Raw genomic sequence first — 25,840 nt, forward strand, 5'->3', positions numbered from 1 at the left:
TTATTATTAAATCTATTCTAATAAAAAATGTACCTCTAAACAAGTTGCACTCAAAGAAAAAAGAAAAACCATACACCGAAAGCAAGTTGCTGTGACCAAAGTACAAACTGGTGAATTTTCACTTAACAAAACTGCTCATAATTCAACATACCAGTAGCAGCTCTTCACAGGTGTGTCCACGGTATAGGTGAAACAATTGGGAGTGGTTCAAATACGAGATAGTTGCAACAATTTGAATCAATTTTGGTAGATACGCTCATCAAATTATCCGATTGAGGATTTGGTAGAATTACAATGACGTCATCACACTAGTAACCGACTATTTGCAATACCAAGGTATCTCATTTGTTTCCTAATGGTACACCAGTGAGAGATTGGTATAAGTTTTTCATAAACCGATGGAGTCATAAGTTGAGGATTAGAGCCATAGACAATATTTCATCAGTCAGAGCCGCTTCCTGCACACAAGAAGTAGTAGCAAAGCATTTCAACACACTACAAAGAGAATTCATCAAAAACACTTCATGCAATTTGTGGAATTTTTATGAAATTGGCTTCTCTTGTGATCAAGGGAAGCAACACAGTTTCCCGGTCTGGTGCAAAACAAACATTGAAATTGGTTGGCAACAATGAAAAAATCCATTTTACAGTTGGAAATTGCAATGCTGCTGGTAATCGTCTTGTCCATACATTAATATTAAATCAAAAAAACGTCTGTACAAAGCTTGATGCTTAAGTGGTCCAGACGATGCCGTATACGCAATATCTCTATCCGGATGAATCGAACATAAGCAATTCGTGAAGTGGCTCATTGGCGTGTATGTTCCCGCCATTAAAAAAATTCCAAGTAATTAGTTTTATCTTTACTTTAATCAATTAATTATTTGGTTAAGTAAATCTAATTATAGTTATCCAACTATAGGCATTCATATTTTAGTCGTAGATGGACATGTGACGCATGTCATATATCGGGTCGTACTTATTTGCATCGAAAACAATATCTTGTTAATTTGCTTACCAACTCATTCGTCACACAATCTGCAGCTACTAGATGTCGGTGTTTATTGTCATGTCAAAAGAGTTTGGTGAAAATTACTTCAACAGTTTTATGCAGAGACAAAGTTCAGCAACTTATCAAAAGAATGTTTTAGCCAACTGCAAGAAAAACTTTTCAGCCCTGGTGAAGTTTTTACGCGCATCTAAATAGTCACTTGATTTCAGAATACTGGCTTGTTTTCACTCGACAATAAAATCGATCAGTCAAAATTGCAAATTGCTAATACGTTTGAAACACCGCTATCTCAACCACCAGAATCTATGATAGTACCCTTACCACTACTAGCACCAGAAACTACACTGCCTTCTGAATCTACACCAGCAAATCAACCATCACCATATGTTGCATAGCATCAGCTTCAAAATCACCTCTAAAGTCCACTCGCCTGAAAAAAACCTCCAATATTGTAGTAACTCCGCCTGTTCAAAAGGAAATTTAAAATGAGGTTGAAAAACAATCGACTCAATTGCTTGCAGCAGCTTTGCAACAAATTTTCGCATTTAACACGTTGACACAAAAAAAAAACGAAAAAATGTAGACGTACCAAGGTTTAAAGGGAAGTGTCTCAATAAACCTGAAATACTCGAGAGATTGAAAGATGCTAAGAGCAAAAAAATTGAAAGATGCTGAGAGCAAAAAAGCCGCAAAGCAAGCTAAAGAATAACGTAAGCTTATTTTAATGAAAAGTAGCAAATAAACCAAACAACAACAGCAACTCCAACTACAATAACAGCTGCAAACTAAGGCAAGTGTAAAAAGTGCCCTAAAATTTTAAGCGAAGCTTCAACAAGTCAAAATATGGAATGGCACCAGTGTGAAAATTCAAAATGCAATGTTTGGCTTTGTCAAACATGCATACCAAAGCGATATGTAAAAGGTACTGAGTTTTATTGCACCAAAAAGTGCCGCACAAGTGACAACTCAACTCAACCTCCAGTACCTCTCAATTACTCAACATCATCATAAGAATAAAGTTTTTTCTATTTGGTTGTTTCTTTAATTGTTATTATTGGTTGCTTTTTTTTTTTTTTTTTAGTTAAGTGTTGTTTTAATTACACATAGATTTGCGTATTTCATTCTCCCCGAATATGAGGGTAGAATGAAATAACTTTTTATTCAATTAAATAAAGTTTCTTAAAAAACTAAAAACTTTTTTTTATTTGATTTGTATATGTTTAAATACAGCTCAAAGTTCTCTACAACTTTAAAAAAAATAAAAGTTTTAAAACCTTTTTCCCGTAAAAAAAAAATTTAATCAAAATTCTTAACTACTTCATTTGAACCCATTTTACTCTATATTATTCGACAATATATACAAAATAATATTTAGTAAATCATAACACAATACATGTAATAAGTTAACTGCATCTTTCCTAGATTCATTTTTAAACATAACGTCATTTAAATTTTGACATATTTCCAGGGCATTTTCCTATATATTTACAAAACATTCCTGCTCAATTTCGACAAAAAGGTTTGAATCTGGAGATATAAGGCCTAAATTAACAGAAATTCAAAGTCTTGAAAAAGTGACTAAGTAAATAAATAAAGAATTATATACCTAATCGAATTGAATTTAGTCCATATTTTTGCAAAATGTTCATGTCTTCTTCGGAAAATGTATCTTCACCGAATCCTGATGTTTCAGGGTGAAAAGGAAAATGCTTTACGACAACATTTGTTCCGTGAAAAAATCGTTCTCTTCCAAATTTATCAATTAGCATGTTTGTATCCGGGTTCACCGATATAAAACTGTCGGCAACCTGAGACACTACTTTACCAAGAAGTAGTAAAAAAAATACAATGTAAACCATATTAATTTTCAAAAAAAATCGAGTATTTTGTATAAATTGTCAATTTTTCCCAACATTACATACATCAATTCACTTTTCAAATCACTTTCTGTTTGCTTTAATAAAAAATTTACGACCATCGCAGCGATCATATTACTTGTTTTAATCCGATGATAAACATTTTTTTCTAATTTATCTCACCATATTTTTAAAAAGATTGTTTGAGGAATTGTTTTTAGTTTAGTCGACAACTTTAAGATTATTTACCAAAAAAACCAAACACTCTCAAGTTTATTTAAATTTATTTGCAAATTCACCACAAAATTCTTTCACGAAGGAGAGCAAAGGGGTGAGTTCAGATTTTCTTGTTATGGTAAACAAGAAGATACAACTTTTGTTTTGATAACTGTATTAAAAATAGCATAAATGAGATGTTGTTTTTGATATAGCCGCTATTATTGGAAGTTGATGCAGTCAAAACTCTTTACACCCGATACAAAAAGATGAGTTGTCCTTCTATATAATACTCATATTCTGTGTGTATTTTTAATCGAAAAAATGAATAAAAAAAAAATCTATTCTTTCTCAAAATAACTCGTAAAATAAGTTTATAGGTAGTATGGAAAGCGCCTCGTGTCACTCTTTATCACCCCAATAAGGATTGACTGTATAAGCACATGTGCACGCACCCGCATTATTTTAAAGTTTAACCCTAAAATCATTGAGTCAACACTAAATATGAGTAATAAACTATCAAACATGTATAATAGCCTTCGAGGTTACTGGCGTAGTATTACTGGTGTGAAGAAGTTAGTAACTGAGGCTAAGGTAAGCGATGAGATTGTATAAACGTGGCTAAAGCGACAAGCATTATGGCAGATATATTTGCCAGCTACACGGTTATGTTCCACGACCAATCTTTAAAAAAGCTCGACCCAATGCAATTGATAAGGTTGACCTACATTACTTATCACATGATAAGCTGGGTCACAAAAATTATAAATAAGAGCTGACCACTGACGACTACGCCTTGCGATATATAGAGGCTAAAGTTCTAGCAGACAGCAGTTCTGCTAAAGTTGCTGCAGCTTTGACTTGAATATAAAAATGAGGACTTCTTACTTGACTTAACTTGCTACAGCTAAACATTGGTTTCAAATTTGTGGTCAGCTACTAAACAAATACAATAAGCAAAAATGTGTAGACATTGTAGAGAGATATAACCGGACACTTGGTAAGTAAATATTTGGACATCAATCAAGGTGTTCGTTTGAGCGTAGTACTTAACGGATGAGTGGTTTACCTGAGACTGTGCGTATACTTAACAATGAGTCAATTTATCTGACAGAGAAGAAACCTTTAAATGCAATAAGAGGCATTGTACTACCTAATGCACCACCATACGGATTTGCTCGCGAAGAACTGATGTTATTCCACCGAACATTGAGTCATCATCAGATAGAATTCTCATTCCGCTTCGTAAGCAAGGAGAAGCTTTCCAACATAAGCATCTAAAGCTGCTGCCACTTCGCTTGCTATGAGATATTGCCCATACTCCCTAGCTGTTGTGCCATTGCCTGCAATACTTTTTTGTGTCCAGAATGGTAAGACTAATCTTATTCCGCTTACAGACCTTAATTTAATTCTCCTATTAGCTATTTGTTAGTACAATTCATAGCGAAGATCTTTTTCAATCACTACTTCTTGAACACCCTGGGCTCTCAGTTTGTGTGACAAATAACCCGTGTCTCTTACCCATAGTCACCGAGAGAAGTTTCGGGCCCTGGGGAAGTTTTCTTAAGTAGCTCTCATTATGATCAATTATATACCCAGGTTCAATAGAAGCGTGCTCTGGTCATTGAAAATTAAAAATGAAAGTTAATTAATTTTTTTAAAAGTCAAAACTATTTAAATCTTTTTAAAATTATTTTATAACATTATCTGTACACACACTGGGCCCCGGGAATCTTCCCCGTCCACCCTCCCCTCTCGGCGGCCATGCTGCTACCAGCCCAAAGTCAACCTTAATGCGCTTTCGTAAGTTGTCCATCGTTTTATTGAATACTGAGTTGTTCATGAATTTGAATAATGGTTTCAGTAATGTTTGACATATCGCTACTTTTAACATAGAGTCGGGACTTGCTCCATACATTTGATAAATTTACCCCTAGTTTATTTACCAAACTATGTTGATTGTTACTAATCGTTGGCTCAGATACAACAATTGCTTCCTGCTCCAGTGGATAGTCACTATAAACATCGTACAAGTTCTCAAGATATTATGAGGACGGGGATTTCTATGAGGACGGAGATGTATTTATCTCGGGAAGAGAGTGGGGAATGCGCGATTGACACGAATATGTTAGAGTGGAGAAACTCTTCAATAAAAATATTAATGCTTATAGTAACAATAATAGTAATGTCTAAATATATTAGAAGTATTAGTACTTTGAAATCTTTTTTCTAAAATTTTCTTTTTAAAATTTTCCTCAAAAAATTCTCTTATTGATATTCTTCTAAAATCTTCTCCAAAATATCTGCAAGATTTTCTCATAAAAATTCTCCCAATATTCTGCAAGATTTTCGTCAACCGTTGATTTTATAGCTCCAAGAGTTTCTTAAATCAAGTATTGTACTATTATAAACAATAACTTTTATTTTCAAGTTCGTTAGTGCTTTTAATTTGAGCTCTTAGTCATGGCTCTCTGAAACATGTTTTACCAGTTATCATTTTGATTAGCGTTTTTTTTGGGTCTTGACTTGTTTGCAAAAACCATAAAAGAATTACAGAACTGTCGTGTACCTTAATAATTGAACTATTACCAATTATCAGTGAAGTTACAATTGAATTTCTGGTCATTTTTGCGAAAATAAATTGGTCACACCATTAAAGTTTAATGGTGGGACTGACTTGTTTTTCATGCAATTTTATATCTGAGTGTCCACCTGGTGTTTCAATGGTCTCGCACTTTTCTTCCTTTGATTATGTCATATGTTTGAATCAATTAAAACTTAATGACAATTTTTAAAATTTCTTTTGTTTTCCCTCTTCATAATATTTATAAGCCTCTAAAACATATCCGTATTTTGCATTATTAGGAGCCAACGCCTCATCAATGATAAGCTCAAGAATGACCCAATGGAAACCTCCTAATGGTGGAAATTGATTTATAGCCCACCAAAGTAAATTATTTGCATTGAGATACATGATTCAATTATTAAGCATTAAGCTGTCAGCTGGCACTGTGAATTTTTAGCCTTAAAATTTTCTTGATACCATCAAGATCCTACCACGTAGGGCTTTTTTCATAAACAGGTGCAAGAAAATATCCGTTGTTAGCTTAAGCTCAAGTTTAGTCTTTTTTAGAAGAGCATCCCAGGACATGAAGGTGACGAGAAGAAGATACGAAGATCAAGATTATTGTGATGCATTGATTATTCTCTGATTTTTTCCAACAAGTAATAAAATATCACTCTTCAAGTATATGTTGTAGTAGTCACCAATTTTTTGCACCTAAATATGTTTCAAATATTCTGGGCATTTTTTTAGTCTTCATTTGTGATGTTATCTCGAGTCAGCTGACTATTGAAATGAAGCTGACTATTGAAAGCTTCTTTCGGTTCATAACTGTTAACATACTATTGTATGGGTGCACATTTTTTGCAACGTAAACAATTTTCAACTGAAAGACCTGAAAGATTCTTGCTGGTTACTTTTATGTCCTCTTTTTTAGGTTTTTTTAAAAAAAAAAAGTTAAATAAAGTATTGTTACTGGGCCTTGTTAAACACATAAAAGTTGTGATGTATCACAGTATATAAGGTATTTTTTAAAATTACTAAAAGTAAACCTCATCAGCCGTTCAAAGCGAAAAGTTCAGAATTAATGCCAAACATTAATGAACTGGAGCTGCCTTACGCCAAAGGTCATGTATTCTTTCATGTTGTTCAGAATGTAGTCTATCTTTTCATTTACAACTTTTGATTTCCCAAGCGCTGAGATCACAGCGTCGACCTTAATTTTATAGGGATAGATACGTAGCGTAAGATTGCACTCATTGTGAGCGGCACCTCAATATTTTCCAGAGATGTGATAGTGATCGCGGACTACACCCATGATTCATACACCTCTCTCATCACATCTGTGAGTTGATTTATCAAAAGCTTTTTGGTCAGCTTCTGTTATGATCTGCTTCTGTTATGATCTGCTTCTGTTATGATCTACTGGATTGCGTAAAATCTCAAGATCTTTCCAGTTCAGCTCCTATGTTTGTTAAGTAATGTTCCACAACGTCTTCAACACTTTCTATCTCACTTTTAGTTTGAGATGTTAATACATAGATTGTTTTAGTTCTCAGATAAATAGTTTGGTATATACGCGAGGCTTCCGTTTTAACATTATAAAAGTTGAGTTCTTTAAATAGCTTTTACTAAATGGTTACCGCATCAGAATACAAAGAGTTCTAAAGGCTAATTTTAAAATACATGTGCATTTTAGCGATTAAACAATCTTTCAGCAGAACTCATCATCAAGTTTTTTGGCAAAAGTGGTTTGTCGACAATCGAATAGAAATTCTTAATGTTATCAAAAACTGCTGAAATATCATGAAACGCAAAGTTGCAGCCCACTACCCAACTTCTGAGACGAATTTGAAAAAAGCTGTTAAGACAACTTTTTTGACGGCGGAAATATCTAAAAACACCAAGCTTGTGCGTAGCCAATCGCGTGTCGCCGCTGTTCTTAGAAACAATACCAATTAAATATTGACGTGTGTATTTATGTTTATGTCAAACCACCATGCTTACAATTTAGAGTTAAAGGAATATTAAAGAGAAGGTTTCAGTCTTTTTTTTATTGTGACTTTTTAAAATATGACTGTAAATAAGAACATAGTAATTTAACTAAAGAGCATTTTTCAGGGTTACTCTAATTTTTTGGTCATTTTTATCAAGTAAATTTTTTTATTTTTTGCAAAAGAGCATTTACCCTTGTACTCAGCGTAAACAAGTCTTCAAATTGTATGTTAAAAGGTAATGAAAAATAAAGCGAAGCTCTAGGGATGCTTTTAAGAAAACAAAAACGCAGAAATGATCGAAACGATGGGTGAAACAAAAACTCAGAGTAAAGAACTTTAAAAAAATGAATACTCGAAAAGAACACTCAAATTTGAACCTGAAAAGTTAAAATAACTTATGGTATCTCCAAATATGGTTTATTAGAACATTTTCGTGGTCCTAGTACTTGCAAAATTAAAAGATGTAAAGCATTCTTTAGTGCTATCCAGGACAGCTTGTAAAATTCCGTTTAAAAAAAAAATCCTACAGTTATTTAGGAGAACTCCCTCTCAAGTTTCTAACTCGATTTATGATATGCCACCAAAATCTTGGTTATCTGGATTCAGGAAGAATTAGGCAACTAAGTTATTTTACATAATGATAACACGCAACTAAATTTATTCATACGATAATAATCTCGTAACTAATTTATTCACATCATAATAATCATGTAGCCAGTTTATTCGCATAGCAGTTCTTTGCTATTTATCAAGTTATCAGATGATAAATAAGAAGATGATTGCCAATCTGCGATAATTTTTATTTCAAAGATTATATTTACATTGCTTTTAATAAGTAAAAAAGAACTTGTCTAATGGATATTGAAATCAAGCAGAAACTTTTTTTATCGTTTTATGTTTGATATTTTTATTGTAATAAGGATTCTTTAAGTAAAACAATGTATGGCGCTATAAGTTAACACAACCCAAACAAAAACTACATATACCGAAAAAAAAAGAACAATTATTTGTGTTGGAATAGTTATGTCAGTTAAACTGCCCTTTGAACAGATGAACTCGTCATCCAAGAGTTGGTTAAATAACTTAAAAAAATCCTTCAAATTATCTTTCGATTCAAACAATCGATTTTTTGCAAAAACCTATTATTTTATATTCTAATGGGTTATATTTGGAAGGACTTCCCTTTTTATCAATAGGCTTATTCTTTAAGAACCTTTGAAAGCTAATGCAAGATTCGGTAACTTCTCTAGGCATTTTATTTACATGGCTTGTAGTACTTAACTTTCAATACAACCATATCAATCCCACAAAGAACAACACAGCAAAATTCAAACATTTACTATACACAATCAAAAGCAATATTATCACGTAATTAAAAAAAAAACAAAAAAAAACCAATCATTTTCCAACTGAGCGGATTCTTTTAATTTCCCGTCTTTCAGTGTTTCAACCTGTGATAATTTTTTTTTAAACTGCTGAATGAATAAGACAGCAAAATTTTTTCTCTATTGTTTAACTAAAATCGGTTTCAACTTACAATATTAATCCAATAAGACAAAAAAGAAAGCAACTAAAAGGGAGATGCGTCTGCTTTTTATATAACTCTATTGTCGTAAAGAAGTTGCAAGTTTATTTAAAACATAACGTATTTCTTTATATAAAATTTGTTCGATGTATAGAACAATCTCTGCGTGGCATTCATATATAAATGTGGATTGAAATGTTGATCAATAAACTTTAAGTTTATAACCTTAAACTTCTTTCATTTAACTTATCTTTAATTGCAGAATGTTTTCAATTCAGTGCTCTTCAATAATTCTGACTAACATTCTCTCACTAGACTTTCTCAATGGGACTGCCTTTTCCAATTTGCTTTTATATCTTATTATAGAGCACATTTCCAGACAGTTTTGTTTCCACCTAGAAACCCTGTCGTTGTTGGGCCCCTCTGGCCATGCTGGCACCTCTATGCTTATCAGTATGTCCCATTGTGCACGTCCCATTAGCGTCCATTCATAATAAAGTATCGGCCTGATGCTGGGCAATCAATATCACATGACTCGCCATTTATTCTCAATCTGGAGCAATAAACTTGCTCATTGCTCCAGATTATATTTCCCTTTAATTCCATATCTTATGAACTGGAAAGACATTGCTAAATAACATAATAAATTAGAAATCACTCCAAGAATCTTTTTTGCATTACAAACCCAGAAAAGAATTAGAGCTTATTAATGCAGATTGCTGCTATTAGCTATTATTACAAGTTATGGTTAAAACAAATTTATTTAATTTTAAAACTTTAAATTTATCATATTGTGGTTTAAACTTATGTGAAGATCTGGGCAACAGTTTGTTATCTTATGAAGTTTTAAAAAAAAAAAAAAATTGAAGACAATGAGAAATGAATATGATAAATCAAACTAGAGTTTCAGAAACGTAGGACGTTACGGAAATACTTGGAAAATTCCAACGTTTTCTCACAATTTGGAGAAAAGGTAATGAAAGCATTACTGATCATCACGTTGCTGATTGACATGAATAAGGTCCTATAACAGCAATATGCAATTAATTATTACTTTAAAACCAAGAAATATTGTCTTTAAAGGTTTTTTCCAAGTTTTAACATAAAATTTAACTGTTAAATTTAAATATACTATTATTTAAGGTGGCAGTGCTGTTAATCCCAGGCCAGTTTTTTATTGGATAAAATCCCAGGCCATTTTTTATTGGATAAAGTATATTAATTAGATTACCAGTTTAAAACAATAAAGATCCGAAAGTTGCCGAAAATTATCGTTTTCTATTCATTCAGATTATGATGTCGGTTTCACGAAGAGAAGCTATTAAAGCTTGGCGCCAAAAAATTACAAAATCAAAATGGTTTTTTTTACCGTCGGTGGTAAAAAAATACACGATTAAAGGTTGTTTGAAGCAAATGAGAGCAACAGGTTTACGCTTAATTAAAATACGTTTACTCTGAATTAAAATATGTTTACGCTAAAAAAATAACAAAAACTTTTCAAATAAATTTTGTGAAGAAATTGAAGCAGTGCCATCGCACAAAAAGAATTTATGGAGGTTCATCAGCAGTGGTTGGATGAAAGCATCTTTTTTAGAACTGAATATGTTTCTGTACCAATGTCCTCAGAAAAGGAAGATTGATCATCTAAGCAATTTAGTAGAGACAGGAATTTTTTTAAAGAAATTAATAAAAAGATTCGACAAGCAAAGGCTTTTTTAATTTATCGTCATCATTATCTATTCATTATTAATCATTCAATAGCATTCGACCTTGGTAAAACCACAAACTAATTTAAAAAAGAGATTTTGACAATATATAGGACAATTTGACGTCTTTATATAGAACGCTGTTTGGTTCGAAAAGTGTATTCTTATTTTAATTTTGAAGTAAGGTTAAAGTAGTTTATAAAGGAAATTCCGTGGCTAAAAAACTTTAAAAAAGTATTCAAAAGATATAAAATTTCGTGAACTAAATTGGTTTCTTATAAAAGTACAAAAAGAGTTTTCTCAACAATCTGATTTTATGACAAAAATCTGCGCACATTTTAAAATCAACGTAAAAAGTGCTAAAAGAATTAGTTAACTATCAAGTTAAAGGGAGCAAAAAAAATCTAATATTCTGTACAACAACGTCATTTGAAGGGGGGAGGGGGAGAGGGGAGGGGTCAAGGCACGGCACTAATGACGCATGACAACCTATCATACTCTGATAACTCTTTGAACAAGTTAAATCATTCGTCGAAACCCTTTAAACGTTGTAACGGAGGATAAAATCGACATAGCAACGCGGTGTAGACATGCTGCTTTAATCATACTTTATTATCAGTAAAAAAATATGTACAGGTTATCTTTGAAGGAAAATATAAGATAAACTTTGCATACCCGTATTTAGACAATGAACTTGTGTATTTAAAAAGCCGCCATGATAATCAGTATTGTTACTTATTAATCGTGGCAGTGTTTGTTGTAATCTAGGATCAAGCATTAGAGACCAGAGCAAAACAAAGTTTTAAATAAAAAAAAAACGCTTCACTTATCTGTTTAAATCATTTAATTTTTTATTCGCTGTTTTACACTTTTATGACTCTTATTAATAATGTAAATTAAAAAAAAAAAAAAAAAAAAAAAAAAAAAAAAACACTTCATGTGAAATTCTAATTCTTATGTCACTTAAATAAAAGTTTCTAAAAAGGTTTTAAAATACATATATAAATAGTAGCTAATAAAATGTAATTTAAATTAGGCTTAACTTAAAAAAAAAAGAAAAAAGGTAACTTCAAAATAAGTCTATGGTAAAGGAATGTTAAAAGGGAAATATGACATATTATGTCTGATTGAATTTACAATTTTATTATATTCGTTTTGTCACCTCTATAAGCAATTAAGATGGATTTAAAAAATCTAACATCTTTTTTTCAGACAACTTACGTTTGTGAAGAATACTTTTGATTATTGTTATTATTATTTCACAATTTATTACTGAAAATATACATTGCCATTAAACTATTACTTTTTTAGTATACAATAAAGATACTAAAAAAAAAGATTATTTAAAAATTTCTGAAAAGGCACCTTAAATTAATTAACGACCTGACTTGAAATATATATTAGCTTTAACGCTTTAACGAACGGACTAGCTTCTGATCACAGTAGAAACGCGAGGAAAAAATCACCGCCTATCAGAATTAACATAGCGGCCTCCAACATCAAATGGTGACGTCCGAAGGCGATCATATTATTTTTCAGCTGTTGAAACAAATGCTACATCTATTTTCTTAAACAGAGAAAATATGCTTTGAAGCAAACATTGGTTGTTTTGTTTATAACTGTTATGCGAAGTTTCTTATAATATGTGTTAACATTTGATTTTTAGCCAGCTTCCATTATATTTTTTTAACATATGTATGTATGTATGTATGTATGTATGTATGTATGTATGTATGTATGTATGTATGTATGTATGTATGTATGTATGTATGTATGTATGTATGTATGTATGTATGTATGTATGTATGTATGTATATACACACATACATTTATATATATATATGTATATATATATACATATATATATATAAATGTATGTGTACATATATATATATATATATATATATATATATATATATACATATATATATATATATATATATATATATATATATATATATATATGTATATATATATATATATCTTTATTTATATACAGAAATATGTATGTACATATAAAATATACATTCTTTAATATATATATATATATATATATATATATATATATATATATATATATATATATATATATATATATATATATATATAATGTATACATACATGCATGCATGCATATATATATGTATATATTATATAAATATATTTACATATACATATGTATATGTAAGTATATGTAAATTTAAAAATGTATGTAGTGTATGTATATACAAGGTAGTTATATTCACTATACTTATATATAACAGGCATCAGATGGTATTAAAAATATATCTTCTAATTACTATTTGTTAAATAACTATATGTAATTTATATAGTTCTATACCCCTATATGTAAATATGTAAATTACATATAGTTACTTTATGAATAAAAGTTAGAAGATATTTTTTTAAATACTTTTTTTTTGTATAGTAATGTTACCTTATTAACTACATAGACTTTCTTTGTTATAGTCTGCAACTAAATATGTTCCATTTTTTGGTTTTTGCAAGCAAGTTTCTTTTTCTTTCATGTTAAATATTCTCAGCATATTTTTCATATTTTTCTCATTAAATTTTGTTTTGTTAGTTTTAGTATCATGTATAAAACAGAGACCACTAAACACTTATATATTTTGTATATACATAGTTTATTTCATAGATTATCATAATAATCTTACATATTTAAATTAATAGATATTCATATATCTGGTTATTTATGCATTAATAAATATATATTTCTACATTCAAAATGTTCAATATTTATATATATACATAACGTATTTATTGCTGCCTTTGTTTGCTGTAAGTGTTACCAATTTATTACAGTCTGTTTCAACATGTTACTGCACAAATATATATATATATATATATATATATATATATATATATATATATATATATATATATATATATATATATATATATATATTAATATAAAAAGCACATATATATAAAAAATAATGGCATGTGGTTAAGGATTATGCTTTTAAAGAATACTTCAATCTTGTAAAGAAGCTTTTTGTTATAAGGTGAAATATTTTTAAAAAAGGATAATCATGTTAACTGACAATAAAAATCTAAAATGCTTCCTAACGCAGCTGTGTAATCATAGATTTTTGTAAAAGTTATTTGTGGATTTCTTTTGCTGCTTATTGAGTTTGTTTGTTTTTGTTTTTTTCCTTTGTTTTCTATTTAATGAAAGGAACTTTAATCTTTTTATCTATGGTTTTATTCTCAATGGAATTTTTAAAAATAATCAGTGATGGCTTTTTTGACGATAAATCTAAATTTTTGAAGGATTTTCTGCTATAAATTTTTTAGATAAAAATTTTGAAGTTTGTTTTTCTGATGGCTGCTAATCTTGTTTATGTAGCAAAGTTTGTTATTCAGTCTGTTCTTTATTTTCATTTGTTCTTTATAGTTTTTTAGCTGATAAGTTTGTTTACCTTGCTTTGCAGAATTGTCATTTATAAACATAAGTTGTTTTAAATTAAAAAAAAAAAAAAAGAATAAGATATTCAGTATTTTAGTAAAACTTAATTTTCTATAGTATTAGAACAATATATTCATGTATATATACATGTATGTATGTATGTATGTATGTATGTATGTATGTATGTATGTATGTATGTATGTATGTATGTATGTATATATGTATGTGTGTATGTATGTATGTATGTATTTTGTGTTGTACAAAAATTTTTGTTTAAATTATATGTAATATTCTTTTATTTCAGCATTTTGTGAATTATGGCTGAGGAGGAAAAAACTCTAACAGGGCCTGATCAAGATATCGATGAGAGCGATGTTCCAGTGACTGAATTTCGTGTCACTTGTAATGAGTTGGTAGAGCTTATGAAAAGAAGTGATGTGCTGGAAGCAATCAATGAAAAATTTAAAAGTGTTAATGGTTTAGTAAGAGCTTTAAAAAGTTCTGCTGTTAAAGGGCTTCTATGCATACCTGAAGATTTGGAAAATCGTCGCAAAGTTTTTGGTAGAAATTATATTGAACCAAAACCTCCAAAAACTTTTCTGATGCTCGTTTGGGAAGCTCTAAAGGACACTATTCTAAGGATTTTAATTGTTTGTGCTCTAATATCTCTTGTGTTAGGAATGGTTATTGACAATGTAAAAACTGGCTGGATTGAAGGATTTGCTATTTTAGTTGCTGTTGCTGTTGTTGCTATGGTTACTGCCCTTAATGACTGGCAAAAAGAAAAGCAATTTAGACAGTTGCAAAACAAGATTGATGATGAGCAAGTTATTGATGTAATACGAAATGGCGAAGTAACAAAGTTACAGATAACTGAACTCTTAGTAGGTGATGTTTGCTTGCTAAATTATGGAAATCTAGTTCCAGCTGATGGGATATTACTTCAGGGCAATGACCTTAAAGTTGATGAAAGTTCTTTAACAGGGGAATCAGATATGGTTAAAAAAAATTTAGATAATCCAGCATTGCTATCAGGTACACATGTAATGGAAGGTAGTGGAAAGTTTATTGTCACTGCTGTAGGTGCAAACTCAAAATCTGGTATCATAATGGTGTTGTTAGGAGCAGGTAAAAATCCAGCTGAAGCTGGAATAAATCAAAAAGAAAAAGAAGAAACAAAGGAAGAAAAAAAGGACAGAGAAAATGAAGAGAAAGAAAAGTCCATTTTGCAAAACAAATTAACAAAACTAGCACTTATGGTTGGGTGGATTGGTGTTGGTGCTGCTATAATTACCACAAGCGTTATAATTTTGCGATTTAGTATTGAAACTTATGCTATACAAAGAAAAGGATGGAGTAATAGACATTTGATGGACTTCTTGCAAGCTTTCATTGTTGGAATAACCATAATGGTAGTTGCAATACCTGAAGGCCTGCCACTTGCTGTTACAATTTCATTAGCATATTCTGTCAAAAAAATGTTGCTTGATAATAATTTAGTACGTCATCTTGATGCATGTGAAACAATGGGTAATGCTACAGCAATTTGCTCTGATAAAACTGGTACCTTGACAACTAATAGAATGACTGTTGTGGAAAGTTATATTCAGGGTTCTCACTATAGGCAAGTACCAGCTCATGGAGCATTGAAGCAAGAGTTTCTTGATCTTTTCTGTCAAAGTGTATCTATTAATAGCAGCTATGGATCTAGAATAAAGGTAAAAAATATCTACAGCTATTTTTATGTAAATAACTATTTATGTATGATAAGTTTTATATTAACATCTTTCAATAAACAAATAGCTGACACCATACCTAGTTTGAAAATATGATATTCTTTTCTACTATTCCACACTTTTTCTTTGTGTTCTTAAAATATTCTGATGCAGCTGGGATTTCTTTTTTTCTATAAAAAGTATGGTTCTCTTCCTTTGCTAATAAGTTCATAGACTGCTGTGTAGAAAAAAAGTTTGCTATATAAAGTAGAGTGCTCTTCTTTAACTCATAAATTTATAGACTGCTGTGTAGAAAAAAAAAGCTTCATAAAGTGGAGTGCTCTTCCTTTACTCATAAATTAATAGGCTGCTATATATGTAAAAAATTTTTTTTTAGGTTTACTTTTTTTTTTTGGATAAAAAGATTACACATTTTTACTTGTGATTTAGTTTAAGAAAATTAATTTTTTTTCTAAATTACCTATTTGGATATTTTGTTGTCTGGATTAACCATTATTAATTTTGCATTAGTTTTATTAGTTTTATTTTGTTTGTTTTATTGAAAATCAACTGTCACCAGTTATTTAATTTTAATATGGATAATTATCTATTAAGCCACCTGAAAGTGGTCAAGGTTTACCTGATCAACTTGGTAACAAAACTGAATGTGCCTTACTTGGTTTTGTTTTGGAACTTGGTGAGACATATCAACCTTATCGCGATGAAATCCCTGAGGAGAGTTTCGTCCATGTCTATACTTTTAATTCAACTCGCAAATCAATGTCAACAGTGATAGAAAAACCAGGTGGTGGTTATAGATTATTTTCGAAAGGAGCTTCAGAAATCTTATTAGGAAAGTGTACGCAATATGTAAATGAAAGTGGAAATATTCAAGAGTTTTCTAAAGTTGATGAGGCAAACCTGATTCAAACAATTATTGAGCCAATGGCATCAAATGGGTTGCGAACTATTTGCATTGCTTATAGAGATTTTGCTCTTGAAAATGGTAAGAGCTTCATTAAGGATGCATAAGTTTTATGGTAATTTTCATGTATAAATTTCATGTAATACATATCTATATGCCTATTTTCACTACTCATATAGCATAATCTGATAGGACCATCAATAATAGGGTTAATGAAAATGGGTGAAATTACCTTAATAGCAAATATTAAAATGACTAATGAGTAAATGTTAACTGCAGATTAATTATTTTTGAAAATTTAGTATAGATAACTCATTTCCATAGAGATCTGTTTGTTACTTATGAATTTTTTTTTTTTTCCTTAACCATTATTTCATACTTTTGCATTATAATTTTATGGAATCTACAAAAGTTTAATCATTTTTTGTAGTGCTAAAAAAACCATGTGGTATTTTATGCTCTTTTTAGGAGTCCCAAATTGGGATGATGAAAATGCTATAGTATCTAATCTAATATGCATGGCAATAGTTGGAATTGAGGATCCAGTCAGACCAGAGGTTCTTTTTTTTTATTATAACTGGAATTTTCCTGTTTGAAAAAGAATTATCCTTTTGGAGTAAACAAAAGAGTTTAAATAATATTAAGGGGTATAAATGCTGGACAATTTTGGAGTTGTAATGGACAGACAAAATATGTAAAATAAATGGCACAGATTATCTGTCTGGGGACAGGTAGATCTTCTCCAATTAGTCAATCTGTATCATTCATTCTACACAATTTAGCTGTCCCTGACACTTTAAAATCTGTTTGCATCACTATATAAAAACTTAGTGCATTATGTATTTATTACTTGAGTACATTTTGTTTAAGCAGAAGTGAGTTTTAAGAATAAAAAAGTGTTTTTTTTTTTCTCAGGGTAAATGTATATTGTTCAAGATGGTAAAATGTGATCAAAAAAGTTCATTATTTATAATTTTTGCTCATAAGAATGACTATGATGTCATTCAACAACAAAATTTTTTATAAGAATGTTACTTCTAAAAAAAAGTCTCTCTGCTTGATGTCTCTCAATTTGTAATTTTCTTTATCTTTATTGTCCGACTAAAAGTGGTTTTATTAACACACACAGCCTACTACATACTTATTAAGGTTATTTAAAGACCCTTTTCCTTCCTAAAATCTTCTTCTAAATGGTCAATTGTTTACATTCTAAGAAGCACAGAAGTTCATATTTCATATTTCCAAACAAAATAATATAATTTAAAAAGCTATCATTAGGGCTAAAAGCTGGTACATCCAGGCAGTCATTTTGTCACATTAAGTCCACAAGCTCTAACATTTAAAAGTTTGAATTTTGCTGTGCACACTCTTTGCATTTGGAAACTTATTGCCTTTTTATTCACTTACAAGCTATTGCAATTTTATTCTGACAAATTTGCTAAATTTTCTAATTTTAATTAATGCAAAGATCTACAACATTCCCATTTAATGGGTTCTTTAAATGCCATTATCACTGAACACTAGTTCCTCAGTTTTTTCTGTGAGCTGTAGGTTCCTAATATATTTCAAAAGATGAAAGTCAAATAGTAAATATGTTTTTAAGAATTACCTGGAATAGTATGACATAGTTTCAAAGAATCTTGGTTTATGCAATAACCATTACATGATAACTTTTACATAATTAAACTGAATATGATAAATATTTGAGTTTATTTTAAAAATTTCAACTTAATCTTGAAATTTGAATTATTTTGTATAAAAACTACTTTAATTGAGATTAAATATGATGATTTCTAAAGCAGTTTTAACAAAGAATCTAATGATTTGGCAGACATTTTCTTGATGGTACTGCCTTGTTTATTTTACAAAGAATTTTATCATGAAAAATTATCACAAACTTTTTGCTATCTTAAAAAAATTTATTTTTATTTTTTAATAAATTTTGGGCTTTAAGAAGTAATATTGGTTAAAATGAAAGCAATTGGAAATCATGTCAATTTTACATTTCATTGGTCTGTTGAAAAATGTTTAAACTACATCCTCTATGCCATAAGTTTTCATTCTAACTAGATTAGGAGACAATGTTATTTGTTAACTGGATAATGATTTTCTGATAATCTACTTCTACTCCATTTCAAAAGAAAGTATACAGTTTCTAGATACAGTTATATATTACAGTTTCTGGATACAGTTTTATATGTATGGATATATATTACAGTTATATTACAGTTTTGAGCTTGTTAATAGAAAAGTTTACCAGAAATTGTTGTAAAATGCAAATTTTCAAAAGTTTGGAGAAAATAAAAAAAAAGGAATTTACATACACATTACTATATTTGACAAATTGGATGGTAATTATATTTTAAACCATGAAAGTTATAAGCAGATATCAAGCTGGTAAGGTTAGTAAAATATCTTTAAAGTTAATACATGTTACCATATCAACCATATCAGCACTTAAAAAAGAGCTAATTTCTTTAGCAGTGACATTAAAAATAGTGTTTAAGTTTTATTTTGGGTTGTTCTCCAACATAGTATCCATGAAAGTATTTGACTATTTTATATTGGTCATTGTCTTTCATGCAATTTTCTCAAGATTTTCTCAAGGTAATTGACATATAGCAGTATAAGTCTGTATATAGGTACCTTTTCTATTTTAAACTTAAATATGCAGTATGAAATAATCAGTCATATGAAAAGTTAGGTGCTGTCTAGTTAACCAGTAATAAGAAGTATTTTGGTTTGGGTGGTCTACAACAAGCTGGTGGTTGTGAGTGATAAATAGATGACAAAGATAAATGCCCAGTGAGCATGCTTCGTTTTTGTCTCGTATAATAAAAATGTCCTGCAAACCAATTCAAAAATTTCTGGGGAAGCCACAAAGCCAACAATGATCAATCATATCAGTTTAAAGCTTAAAATCTTTTCAAATCAAAGCTATACAATATGGCTGACAAGGATGTTCTTTGTTACTCAACTAAATTTGTTTAAAAAAAATAAATGAAAAAAACTGTTTTAATTTTGTTTTTAAGGTATATTATGTTTTGAATTTTGGTCAGATTATGTATTTTTGAAAAACTCATGTAACATGCATAGTAGGAATTTGGTGAAAAGCGTATCAGATAAGGTTTTATTAGCATTTCAAGAAATATTCTATCAAAAGGTTTGTTCTATTATTAAACATAACTTTGCCAGCCATAATCTCAACTTAGATTATTTTATGGAGTTTTTCAAACGCTATTATGACAAGTATCTTCTGTTTGAAATATTTTCTTTAGTATCTTCTGTTTTCAATAAGAAACCTACTAATTCTTTTTGGTATTATCTGTATTCTAAAAAGATAAAACAAAAATTCTTGGGTTAGTTTTTAGAAACAAATATTTACAAAGGAAGAGTAAAATACTTTCTTAAATTCTACAAAAAAAAAAAAAAAACCCAAGAAATGATCAGATATATTCACACTTACCTTACACAAATGCCCAGCAGTAGATTTTTGAATAAAATGAGGTATTTTGAACTTTTGAAACCAAATTTTGTAATGTAAATATTCTGAAAGATAAGAGTTTTCTGTAAAAAGGCGTTTTTAAAAGCAGCTGTTTTCCATTTTTATTATTAAAAATAAGATTTTTAAAAGTTGTATTTTTTATTTTTTATTTAATTGGATTAATTCTGTTAAGCTATTTTTAAATGCAAACTTTTACTTGAATTTAAATTTTTATTTAAATAATCAGTAACACTAATAATATTTTTTAAGTAATTACATTTTTTTTACATAAAGTTTTGATGTCAGAAACATTCAAGGGTTGTTTACTAATATAAAGTAGAGTTTGAACTTATACATTTAGGTGCCAAATGCCATCAAACAATGTCAAATGGCTGGAATTACAGTTCGAATGGTAACAGGTGACAATGTCAATACAGCTCGTTCAATTGCTCTCAAATGTGGTATACTTCAACCAAACAGTGACTTCTTGGTTATTGAAGGTCATGAGTTTAATTCAAAGATAAGAGATAGTACAGGAAAGGTAAGGGAATACTGACACTGGTTTTCATTTTATTTTTTTTTATCTTTAATTAGCTTTTGTTAAGATTCAGTTTTAAGAGCTTAAAAGATGTAAATCTTAAAAGAATGATTTAAGTAAGTCTTAAAATCTTAAAAGAGTATTCAAGATGAACATTTTTTATGTGTTTCAGATCCAGCAAGAACTAATCGATAAGCTATGGCCTAAGATTCGCGTAATGGCACGATCATCACCAGAAGACAAATATATCCTGGTTAAAGGAATAATTGATAGCAGACTAACCAAAGCTAGGGAAATTGTTGCTGTTACAGGAGATGGTACTAATGATGGACCAGCTCTCAAAAAAGCAGATGTAGGATTTGCAATGGTATGTTTCATATCAGTTTTACAGTTAGCAAAATTATTTTATTCTTTAAATTATCTAAAAAAATTTTAGTAACGATCAACTTTTGATTGTTCATGAGGCCATCGATTGTTTCATTCTGAAATACCAAAATCACTTAATTCTTTACTTGCAAAATTCAAGACTTAATTCTTTACTTGCAAAAGTATTTTAAAACCTGTTCAGTGGTAAATAACACATAAATCAAATTATTTTTATTTTAGTGCTTTTTAAAAGTGCTTTTTATTTTTATTTTTATTTTTAATTCTAAAGTTTTTGATTTTAGGGTATACAGGGTACAGAGGTAGCAAAGGAAGCTTCAGACATCATTTTAACAGATGACAACTTTCGCAGCATTGTGAAGGCTGTTATGTGGGGAAGAAATGTTTATGATAGTATCTCAAAGTTCATTCAGTTTCAGTTGACTGTAAATTTTACTGCAATATCTGTTTCAGTTATTGGATCTATAGTGCTCTCTGTAAGTCTTTATCTGGATCTATAGTGAATTACTTAACCTCAACCTTATAAAATTTCTTTCTATAAGCAGTGATGATGTTGAAATTGATTATTTGCCTTTGATTTTTTTAAAATGATAGTTATTAGAAAACCTCTTTCAAGTGATATTTTTTTTAAAAGGTGAGTCCTCTCAGTGCTATCCAACTACTTTGGGTGAATCTGATCATGGATTCGTTTGCTTCTCTGGCTCTTGCAACAGAACATCCTACAGACGCTCTTTTGGAAAGAAAGCCATATGGGCGCACAAAGCCTCTCATTTCTCGTTCAATGCTTCGTTTTATACTTGGTCATGGTTTCTATCAGCTAATTGTTATGCTAGTGCTTACATTCCATGGTCACATCTTATTCGATATCCCGAATGGTTTCAAAAACAAGCATGAACCATCTCAGCATTTAACTATTTTGTTTAACACTTTTGTTATGATGCAGATATTCAATGAAATCAATGCCAGAGTAGTCCATGGTGAACGCAACATTTTTAAAAATATATTTTCAAACAAGATTTTTAGTATAATTGGTGTTGGCACTTTGATTGTCCAGGTAAGGTTTTTATATGTTATAAGTTTGTCTTTAGAATGAGAAAAATGGCTGCACATCATTTTGAAAGTTTTTTGGGATACTCTAATACACATACCAACACATCAGTGTGAATATATAAATGTGAGAAAGAGTAAAAGAAGCTTCTTTATATTGGTTTTTTTCTTTTTTTTTAGATTATACTTGTTCAATTTTGTGGTCGTGCTTTCTCAGTATCACCTTTAGATATTGATCAATGGATGTGGTGTATTTTCTTGGGTTTCACAGAGCTTTTATGGGGACAGCTTATTGTTAGTATACCCAAATTTACTATTCCTAAAAGATTTCGCATGGGCCAAGAAGGTATGTCTATTCATGAAACAGATGCTAGTACATTGGGTAAAGTTCTCTGGATGAGAAGTCTATCTAGACTCCAATACCAGGTAAGTTTTTCACTTACAAAAATTCCAATTACTCTAACGTAGTTCTACTTCTTTCATCTTTGTTGTACAACAGATGCATCGTAGGTTTTAATCTTTTTACTTCCTTTACAGATTCGTGTTGTTAATGCTTTTCGTGCAAATTTGGACAGCCAAAACCGTACTTTGAACATTGCTTCTCCTGCTGTTACTAATTCTCTGCTAGCTGCAGTTGGTGTTGGTGATGCTTTAGGAGTTCATCAAAATGGCATTTAACTAAGTAAGTGATACCATGGTTGGATTTTAAATTATAATGAAGTTAGATAAGTGTTATTGGAAATTTATTTTTTAAAAAAGATTTGGCAAAAGTATAAAGAAGTTAGTAAAAATTCTACTTTAAAAAAAAAAAAATTTAAAGCTGCCATGTTTTGAAATTTTGCATCAAATCAATTAGAACAAAATTATAGTACACTGTTTATTGAATGCAATCTAAATTTATAACAATGTTAAAACTATACAGTATTATAAAACTAAATAGTATTACATTCTGAATATAAATTTGAATTATAGTCAACTATCAACTAACCTCAAAGTGATAGGACCCCAAGCAAGATTCATCAACAAAGTGAAAAATTTTTTTTTCCGTAAGAAATGCAACAATTATAAAATTTTGGGTGTACCAAGTTAGCATTTGCATTTGAAAATGTAAATGTTAACTTGGTGTTACCAAATTTTTTTTTATTTAGAACTGCAATTTCCAAAAAATATATAAATTATAAACATTTTGGTGTATTGTATATAAAGTTAAAATATGTTAGGTATAAATATTTTGATCTACTGTATACAAATAAAAGTATAAATTTAAAATACCTTAGGTATAAATATTTCGATCTAGTGTATGCAAGTAAATAAATGATATCATTTGTGAAAGTTTATTGGCTTAAAAACATTTTCTTTGTCTCATTTTAAAAAATGAAGTTGAATGACAAGCTCTCCAAAATGAAAATTAGTTTCAAACATTTGCAAAACTTTTTTTTTAATCAGCAAAATAGCTGGCTGAAATAAATAGATTTAAGATGTCTCTTCATTAACAGTTTTTTCTTAAGAATTTTCCTGGACTTGTGAAGCTTCTTTTCGTTAAACAATTTCCAACAAATTTCCTAGAACAGCTTATTTATGCTATCCAATCATTTTAATGGCATTGTCAATTTTTCAAAGAGATTGGCGTTTGAACACAACATGTTCATAATAATCAAAAAGCCACTCGTGTTGGCTGTAAAACTAAGAAATTCAATAAAGTGATTGTCTTTTTCAGTTTGATGAGGAAAAAGGTTTTGTGTAAAAAAAAAAAAAAAAAAAAAAAAACACTTAAAGAAGGTTTAACAGTTCTATATTCTTAAATCAAATGAGACAATCTTTTTAAACCTGTAAATATCAGCTGTCAGCAAAATGTCTTTCAAAGTTATGAGCTTGATCATGCTATTCAAATTCAGTACCAACTGATAAAAAAAAAGAATTTGATAATAAGTGCAAACGCTTACAATACCAAAGGCATTTATGTAATTGATTTTTCTTCATCAAGCTGCAACTTTTTATCACTAAAACACAATGAGTTTATAGCTTTATCAAGCAACACCTCATCACTAAAAAGAAAAGACTTTTCGATTTTAACACAGGACTGTAAAGATTGTGCTGAATACAACTATTTGAGAATTACTTTTCTAATAAAATAATAAGCTTTTACTAAGTTTAAACGTCATTAAAACTCTTATCTTGTTCTTGATGCTTAGCGTGATAATTCAGAGCTCGGACTGAATCGAGCTTTAAGGCTCGATTAAACCCGAGCTCTGTCTGAGATTCAGTCCGAATGTTTTAAAGAGCTCGATACCCATTTAAAGGCTGGTAATAAAAGCTCTAATCAGATTGATTTTACGCTAGCATTGTTGATCGAAATTAGGAACTATAAAATGTAATTCATAAATTTCTTGGAAATCCAAACCAGGTAATTTAATCAATAAACATTGTGGTACCTCTAAAAAATGCTTTAAAACTAAACAGCTAAAAAAAACTGTTTTTCCTCAAGCACCAACATTCAAGTTGTAAATTTTAACGCTTTAAAAAAATAAATAACACTGTGGCTATTATTTGTGATTTTTTTCTTTTTTAGAAACTGCAACGATTAGGCAATCATTTTTAAAAACTGAAACGATTGGGATGAAACGTTATTTATAGATTATTGTTGTGTTCTTCGAATTTCTTTAGGAATTCAAATATTTATAATTAGTTGAAATGCAACCTAAAGATTCCCAGATTCTAATTTTTTGCGTTTTCTAATATAACCTTACAAAATCACACACAATTACATGAAGTTAGGTTTGATTATTTTTTCGTTGTATCAGAAATAAAACTAGTATTTCAAATTTTTGTAAAAATTAAACTAGTTTTTGCAATAACGCCTGTTCATTATCCTCTTCCTCGTCACTTAATAACAATGAAATTAAATACGAATATGAAATATCGTATGGCTAAAGCACATTTTTTAGAATTTTATGTTATAATTCAAACTTCGTTTTAAAAGACAATTCCTAGCGTACTATTTCTAACATTCTGTTGGATTAGGCATTTACTATGGAACCCCTGTAGCGATATTTTTGTATATAGAATTTTGTTTGTAAATGAGTAATTTGTTTGTAAATGTAGTGATGTTATATTTGTTTCGCGTTTTTTTTTATCATACACGTCTTTTTTTTTGTTGTTTTTTTTTTTGTTGTTTTTTTTTTTTTGTAGCATTTTGTTTTGTTTTGTTTTTTTTCACGTAGTAATTTATTCCTTTCTTTTTGTATTGTGTTTTTTTAGTTATTATTTAGTAAAAAAAAAAATAATATTTTACTGGTCGAATAAAGCTCAGTTCTTGAATCCTTACCTAAAAAACTTTTCATTGGAAAGCGCTTCAAAATTTTTTTTGCAAATTTCAATTATAATATTTTTTTAAAATTTCATTATTTGGTTCAACTAATGTAACAAAAAACTTTTTAATTTT

The 25,840-nt window shown here is 29.6% G+C and overlaps 3 protein-coding genes across 4 annotated transcripts in view; 1 reads left to right on the plus strand and 2 right to left on the minus strand.

The window, feature by feature from the left end:
- The window catches only part of LOC145188783 (endoglycoceramidase-like), a 5,144-nt gene extending 2,115 nt beyond the window's left edge, over positions 1 to 3,029 (minus strand). The window contains exon 1 of the mRNA XM_090079541.1: positions 2,619 to 3,029. Within this exon, the coding sequence (XP_089935667.1) occupies positions 2,619 to 2,871 (253 nt within the window). The 5' untranslated portion in view covers positions 2,872 to 3,029. The remainder of the gene's footprint in view (positions 1 to 2,618) is intronic.
- Positions 1 to 25,840, minus strand: part of LOC149892434 (uncharacterized) — a 335,617-nt gene that overhangs the window by 68,788 nt on the left and 240,989 nt on the right. The window lies entirely within an intron of this gene.
- On the plus strand, positions 13,788 to 25,702 carry LOC145187883 (plasma membrane calcium-transporting ATPase 3-like). Of its 2 annotated transcripts, XM_090077371.1 has the most exons (11): positions 13,788 to 13,901; positions 14,610 to 16,023; positions 16,636 to 17,026; positions 17,414 to 17,502; positions 20,791 to 20,970; positions 21,140 to 21,334; positions 21,636 to 21,827; positions 21,986 to 22,405; positions 22,579 to 22,824; positions 22,936 to 23,080; positions 24,968 to 25,702. In XM_090077371.1, the coding sequence occupies exons 2-10, from the start codon at positions 14,623 to 14,625 to the stop codon at positions 23,074 to 23,076; spliced, it is 3,255 nt and encodes a 1,084-aa protein (XP_089933497.1). In that variant the 5' UTR covers positions 13,788 to 13,901; positions 14,610 to 14,622; the 3' UTR covers positions 23,077 to 23,080; positions 24,968 to 25,702. The 2 variants fall into 2 exon arrangements, with proteins under 2 accessions (XP_089933497.1, XP_089933496.1); XM_090077370.1 differs by lacking the exon at positions 13,788 to 13,901 and having other exon boundaries at positions 14,568 to 16,023.

This window comes from Hydra viridissima, unplaced genomic scaffold (genome assembly GCF_058129835.1).
Source record: "Hydra viridissima isolate aposymbiotic clone 2 unplaced genomic scaffold, HvirCarnegie_v1 scaffold_2, whole genome shotgun sequence".
NCBI lineage: Eukaryota > Metazoa > Cnidaria > Hydrozoa > Anthoathecata > Hydridae > Hydra > Hydra viridissima.

Bases quoted from the DNA above. Each gene is read 5' to 3' on its own strand.
- LOC145187883 (XM_090077371.1), top strand. From the start codon at position 14,623: ATGGCTGAGGAGGAAAAAACTCTAACAGGGCCTGATCAAGATATCGAT. The intron at 17,503-20,790 runs GTTCTTTTTTTT...TTATACATTTAG, and splicing joins AGGATCCAGTCAGACCAGAG to GTGCCAAATGCCATCAAACA. The intron at 21,828-21,985 runs GTAAGTCTTTAT...TTTTTTTAAAAG, and splicing joins TTGGATCTATAGTGCTCTCT to GTGAGTCCTCTCAGTGCTAT.